Here is a 7,080-nt window from a genome sequence, read left to right on the forward strand (position 1 = left end):
ACAGCTTTGTGGCTGGGCTTCGAGGTATGTGGTCATCAGCAGGAAGCAAAGTCTGCATCAGAGCTGTGATGATTCAGGGGGTTTTAGGGTGTTTTTTCGCTTCCCCACCAGCCAATAAGAGCACTCACAGAAGCAGATCTCCGGCAGGAAGCAGGGCAGCTGCTCCTCTGGCTGTCGGGCTCCTCCTCTGGAGTGGTGGAGATGGCAGCGAACGTCGCCTGCAGCTTCACTGCACTTTGCTGTTTGGCACTCTGGAGCTTCACCAGGACTTCAGGTGGTAAGAATGCAAAATAATTGCTGTTTTCCTTGTGGTTTACGTTCTGTGAGTGCTGCTACGTAGGGCTCTGGTAAATAACAGCCTTTCTCCAAGTGCTGCCCATGCTGGCTCAGCACTGCAGGGCTCAGGCTGCAGCTGAAAACCCAACTGCTCAAAAGACTTTCTCCCTGTGTAGTGAACCATGCTATCCTGGGATATCATTTAGGGGTTTTAAACTCAATTTATGGTTTTAACTCATTTGTCAGTGTTTAAACTCTGCATGACCTTGATTATTAAATCTAAAGGCTGCGGGTAACAATCTGACTGCTAAGTACAGATGGACACTTGAGTGCAGATTAGCTGACTTTTAATGAAGCATTAACCTGTTTCATTTCTTTCTTTGCTGAGCAAGGGAACTCTCTTGATTGCAGCTGCCCTTAAATCTTTAGAATGGGAGCTGCAGACATGAGTGTTTTTCTCTGAAGGTGTTGGTCCAGTACTACTGAATATATTTCAGCATTACTTTAGTTCACATATACAGAAAGAACTTAGGGATGGTGTTTTGTTAGCCAGTAGCTTTTTGCTTCTGCTGTGGTTTCCTTTGGGGGCTGCAGAGGCATGCAGGAACTCTGCCACATCTTAAATGTAAAGATAAAGCCCTAGCCTTGCTAGAGGGAGGAAGTTTTTAAAGGAGGGAGAAATGGGGAGGAGGTTTTCGAAGCATCTGGTGGGGGAAAAAAATCAACACGTTGCAATCTGCTTATTTGTTCACTGCAGCCAGGGAGGCAGCAGCTACAGGATTGCTCTCTCATACTGCAGGAACAAGGTCCCCAAAGCAATCCTCAAGGAGGAAAGCACAAGAGAGGGCCTCTTAATACAACATTCAACTCATATCTGCAAAAACAGCCACTGTTTGCTTAATAACAGATGGTTGCCAGTTAATTTTGAGCAACAAAAGAGTCTAACTCTATTGCCCAACAGAAGGAGCTGGAGGAGGGCTGACTTTTCCATCTCTCTCTTCACATTTCCAAATCCAGGAGCAAGGATGATTATGACTGCTGATCTGAATATGATTGCTCTGGTCCTAAGCATCTCTCACTAGAGCAGCAAGAGTTGTCTGCTCAGATGTGAGATCACACACTCGTGGCCTCTGGGTATTGCAGGTGCCTGGCCAAGTTGTGCTGTGCCTCTGCTCCCACACAGCCTGGCTGTTTCAGGAATGCTGGTATGCCTAGAGCCCTGCAGTGCTATTTGACCCTCTGAGCCAAGTCTGCCTTGTGCCTGGAATGGGGCCATCACCTTACACAAATTCTAATTTTTAGGAAATGGCACTCAAGCCAGGGATGAAAAGGCTGCAGAGAGAAAATCAGAATTACAGGTGCCTCACACCAGAAGAGTCTCTGGGGTTTGGAAATAGAGTACTGCAAACTATTCCAAACACTAAAAGTGATTTCAGACCCGTGTGTTTGCCAAGCAGTGACCACCTTGAACAGGAATGAAAGCACACAAAGAAAACCAAATCCTAGCCTTAAGGAATCTGAGTCCCCAGAGGAAAATGGTGGGATAAAGATCTCCCACAAGGGCTCAGTAGATTTTATACCCACTTTGCTCTGGTATGAATAATTTTCAACAGTTGCAACTGGTGAACAAGGTAAAATGCCCAGTACCCCTTGGTGAAAGCTGGGGGGAAAATATAACCTATAACCTATCCCCTGCTTACAACACATGGGATATTGAGTCTGCCTGTCTCCAACACCTGTCCAGCTTGCTCACCTCTCCAGGTAATGCATTTCAGAGGCCTGACCATGTGTGACACTGCTAGATCTCCCAGGCACTGGAGTCAGGAACAAGGGCTCTTGGACTCTGACTCTTGGTTTGAATAATGCACGTAATAGTTTTCTTCCCATCCACACAGTGTGATTTCAGCCAGCCTCATTCACCCCATGCCTATAAAAGACGTCACCATGACTCAAGAGGTGTTGAGGGTTCTCAAAAGCCACAAAAGGACATTGTGTTAAGATTAAAAGAGGCTGTGGTTACCACCCCCTTCTACAAAGAACAGTATCCGATGTCAACACCCCCACCACTGCAACACCTGACTTTCCAACAGGTGTGAGAGCAGATATTCAAGCAAGGTGCTGGGGAGTAGCAAGAAGAGACCAAGGCAGCAACCTGCTCTCAACCTGGCAGAATGTCCCAGCTGCTGGGTGAGCTCAGGAAAAATCTGGTCCCTGTAGCTGTTGGGTTGGCATTGATGGCACAGGAAAAAGCATGGCATTTCTGAGGAAGAGGACAGCTGGCTTTGTGGGCAAACCTGCTCTGCCTGGAGCTTCATTTCTGCCTGCAGACAGGTCCTGCATGGCCCTCCTCAATCACCTGTGGATGCCAGTGCCTTAAACCCCTGTGAAAAGTTTTACCATGAGCTGAGCACTGGGTAAGACGTGCTGGCCTGAGAAATACCTTCGGTGCAAGGCTGAATGGTCGCAAGCTTCTGTGACTGTCGAGTCCCACCCTTGCTGCAGTGGGAAACACATCCCACAGAGAATAGTCTTGGGACCTGCAAGTGGATCCTGGGCTGTTGGCTGAGAAAACACCACAACACTTGCCCAGCACTGGCTGCACACCCATAGTGCCAACACAGATCAGAGTTATGGCACAGGAGAGCTCATCACCTCCACAGCAGACAGAAAGCCACCTGCTGAACATCCATTCCTCTCCAACACATGGCCTGGGTCTCTCAGCTCCCACCTGCAAGAAAATATGGGGGTCATTAAGGCAGCTGGGGTATCAGCCAGGAAGAGAGATGGATTTGGACATCCGTGGGTTGTGGAGGGATGTGGAATTGAGTCTCTCCTTTGCAGGTCAAGGTGTATGTAAATCCCTGAGCACCGTTACAAGTGGGTGCAGCAATTAACACCTGTGAGAAGGATGTGACAGTATAAGTAGGATGTGCATAAGCAACATGTGAGATAAATTTTTGTCACCTTCTATGCTGATGATGGCATGTAATTCTGGTTTGGTTTGTTTTGTTTGTTTTTTTTTTTAATAGACTTCAGATCACCAAGCTGCCCCTGCAAACTGGCTTAAGTACACAGCCCATGCTCTGTGCAGCTGGCTGTGGGTGAGAGAGCTGTCTGTGGAAAAAAAAACTAGAGGTGATAAAAAGCTTGACTTTCACAGCAGATTTAGTACAACCTCTGTGTGCACAAGCACACCCAGGCTCGGTGCCTGCAGGCACACACGGTCACCTCCTGCACCGGCAGCCCTTGGCATTAGCAGTGGCTGGATGGCACCTTCTCCAGGGTTGGGGATTTTTTCCTCTTCTTTGATTTCAGAATTGGGAAAATGGAGAGGAAGGGGAAATGTAAAAGGGGGTGAAATAATGACATCAACTGTAAGCTCTGAACTTCTTTTAAATGATTGAAAAATAAGCGGTGCATGGGGAAAGACTACACAATCAAGTAAAAATATACAGTAAATGGATTTATGGACTGCTCTAACGTGAAAGGTCATGGGTTAACCCCCCAGACTCCCCAATTTCCATTTCCTGCATACCTTGCTTCTCCACTCCATGACCTTGGTAATCACAGAATTATTTGGGTTGGAAGGGACCTTAAAGACCACCTACTTCCAGCTGCCCTGCCACAGACAGGGACAGCTTCCACTGGATCAGGTTGCTCAAAGCCCCACCTAGCTTGGACTTGAAAACTTCCAGGATTTAAACATGTGCCATGTCTTACCACCCTTTGAGTGAAGAATTTCTTCCTAACATCTGAATCCTTCTAACACAAAAACATCAAGATGCCATCAAAGGTTTAAGGGTGTGGTGTGGGATAAAAACTTGTATCTGTAAGATAAGATATGCAAATTAAGAGCAGCAGGACTCTCTAGCCAGTGTTTGATATGTTATCAAAACTATACTGCACTCTGAGCTACATGACCTATCTTTATAAGCAGTTTCAAAGTTGGTCCTTTCATAAACCAGGAGTTACAACAGAGACATTGAAATAATATTTGTGATACTCTGGCTTCTTATGAATAATTTTGAGCTCTGCTTTCACTTCTGGCAGCATCTCTTTATGCCACTTCGTTTCCTAGGACTGTTTCACCATTTCAGGCATATAAACAAAAACTACTTTTTAACAGATGTGAGCAGAGACCTTCTGAAGCACAAATGCATTGGACAAGTAAAAGGGTTTAGCATTGGTTCAGAGGGCTGAAGCTCCCACCCTTTCATGCCCCTGATGTGTTTTACCCTGGTGTTTTGTGTTGTTTCAGGTACACATGTTACACCACCCCACTCAACCATAAGACCTGGCTTCCCTGTCCCAGTGAACACCAACAACCCCGAGGTCCGCAAGGCCGCTCGCTTTGGGGTCTACAGGTACAACAACAGCTCCAATGACCTCTTCCTGTTTAAGGAATCACAGATAAAGAAAGCCATGGTACAGGTAAGAGCAGCAGGCTCCTGATGGTTCTCCAAATCATCTTCTAACTGACCCTCCTGTGGCATAGCCAAGACACAAAATCCCTGATCTTCCTCACGACTGCTAAAGCTGTCCCCTATAGCACTGCTACACAGGAGGACTCTGTGTAGGTGACACACAGTTCTCAGCTGTAGCACTTGATTCCTAGCCAAAGTTTGGGTGTCTCTTTCCCCTGCCCCACTTTAAAGGAGGAAACTGCTTTCTCTAGATAGTCAGAGGGCTGAAGTACATGCTCCACGTGGAAATCAAGCGCACCGTGTGTGAGAAGAGGGATCACCCCAGCCTGGACAGCTGTCACTTCCAGAGGGAAAAAAACCTGCAACAGGTATGTGTTCAATTTATTTGGGGTGCCCAGGAAATGCAGAGGATTCTTGGTCATCTCTAGCTGTAGAATCCCTTTTAGACCAGCTCTGCCATGCCTCCATATATGCACAAGCCTCTCCCCTGCAGAGCCAGCTGGGGTGAGGCCAGGTTATCGCCTCTCATGCATCCGGGGCCAGCTCCTGTCTGCAGGGAGCTGAACCAGACACATCCACCCAGCCCGTAGTCCTGGATGACTGAGGAGAGTGTGCAGAAATAGAGTAGGTGCTAAATATAGATTTCCTGGGTGGGAAACACTTTACACAGGCTTTCCCACTAGACAGGATTACTTAGCAAACAGTACTTTTCCTAAGATAACATGGGCAGACGAAAGGATGCTGTTTTCTCCTGCCCCATCACAGCCTGCAATGCTGAGATCAACCAGCAGACACCTGAACTTTCTCACCTATTCCCCTTTTATTCACAGATGCTGAGATGCTATTTTGAGGTCTGGATAACACCTTGGACACACAAAGTGCATATCCCTGTTGCCCAATGTCACCAAGACCTTTCCCCATGAGAGCCTGACTTACAGAGGATCTCCCACCATGAGTTTTTCCTTGCCTGGACTGCTGAGGTCAATACTGAAGTGGGGAACAGCTGTACAGAACTGCACAGAGCTTTTTTCTCAAACCACATGGTTGTTTTCTTCCTTGAGAAAGAAACTCAAAAGACAAGGCCTGCCTTGGCTGAATGTCTTGCTATCCAGTTGTGTATCTATTTTTCCAAAACTAAACTGCACATGAACATGTGTTGTCATTCATTTGCCATCCATCCTCTGGCTGAATTTCCAAGCACTCCCAGGAAGCTCTGTTGCACTTGTTTTGTGATGAACTTTCACAAAGCCATGATGGAAACAAGTCTAAACCACAGCACATGTGAATACAACACCTAGCAAAGCTTGACAACAGTGGGGTGGTTTGCCTGGGTATACACACTACACACACACAGAGATTTTCCAGTGCCAGGGAAATGGTTAGACACACGTGCCAGGAAGGCAAGAGGGGGAGCTGTTCTTTTTTTTTTTTTTTTTAAGATAGAGGTATGGATAAGGATTTCTTGAAACACAGACACACAGACATCCCAGAAATTACACAGTCCAACGAGTGCTTCCACTTTAATCAAAAGCTAAGCTACACTGTGAAAGGGCATCACTGCAAATGCCAAGGCTAATAAATCTAATCATATTGCCAAATAATAATTCTGAGGTTAAACAGCATAGTTCCATTCAGGTTAATATACAACATTTAATCTCTGGCAGACCACAGCTTATATTCAGGTTCAGTACAATGATGTTCTTCTCTAGATGGGCATCTAGCATTCCTTCAAGTCTTCACTCTTCTTCCATGGGCTAATTATTACTTACAGTGGACTAAGGTCCCTATTAGGAAGGATTTGGGTAGCTGCTCACTTAAAATAGCCATAAAGTCTGAGCCCATGACCAGTCATACACAGACCAGCACTTCTAAATGGACAGGGCCCTGATCTAAGCCACAAACACTTTTTTTTAACACAAATACTCCTTTTTTCCTGAAAGTTGTTGCCTTTTTGCAGCAATATTGTAGCTCCTATTAGCAGTAACACTCCCAGCTCTTTTAACAACCATTTAGTCAAGAAAGGCCAGTGAATGGCCTGGCTCCAAGCCAAGGTCTGGGGTTCTTAAAACAGATTGTATTAATAGTACAACTGAGTATCTGCTCCAAGTAACCCCAAAGCTGGGCAAGTCCCAAGTTCTGCTTCAGAAACACCACTTGTAATGAACAGGTGGCTCAGCAGCAGCACAAATTCAGCATCCAGTGCTGGAGAGGCAGCTGTGCTGAATCTTATCTTTGGGAACAGCAGTGTCTTGGCTGGGGAAAAAAAACAACCAAACAAACAAACAAAAAAACCCCAAAAAAACAAACAAACAAAAAAAACCCCACAAAAAACAAACAAAAAAAACCACACCAAAAAACCCAAAAGCAATGCTCTAAAGAA

The 7,080-nt window shown here is 46.0% G+C and overlaps 1 protein-coding gene across 2 annotated transcripts; it reads left to right on the forward strand.

Moving 5' to 3' along the window:
- The first annotated feature begins 121 nt into the window (after positions 1-121).
- CST7 (cystatin F) lies at positions 122-6,066 on the forward strand. Of its 2 annotated transcripts, none has more exons than XM_064415259.1 (4): positions 122-277; positions 4,535-4,707; positions 4,952-5,068; positions 5,531-6,064. In XM_064415259.1, exons 1-4 carry the CDS (start codon positions 202-204, stop codon positions 5,621-5,623), a joined length of 459 nt encoding a protein of 152 aa, XP_064271329.1. In that variant the 5' UTR covers positions 122-201; the 3' UTR covers positions 5,624-6,064. The 2 variants fall into 2 exon arrangements, with proteins under 2 accessions (XP_064271329.1, XP_064271330.1); XM_064415260.1 differs by having other exon boundaries at positions 132-274; positions 5,531-6,066.
- Positions 6,067-7,080: the final 1,014 nt, after the last annotated feature.

Source organism: Passer domesticus, chromosome 3, assembly GCF_036417665.1.
Source record: "Passer domesticus isolate bPasDom1 chromosome 3, bPasDom1.hap1, whole genome shotgun sequence".
NCBI classification, from domain to species: Eukaryota; Metazoa; Chordata; class Aves; order Passeriformes; family Passeridae; genus Passer; species Passer domesticus.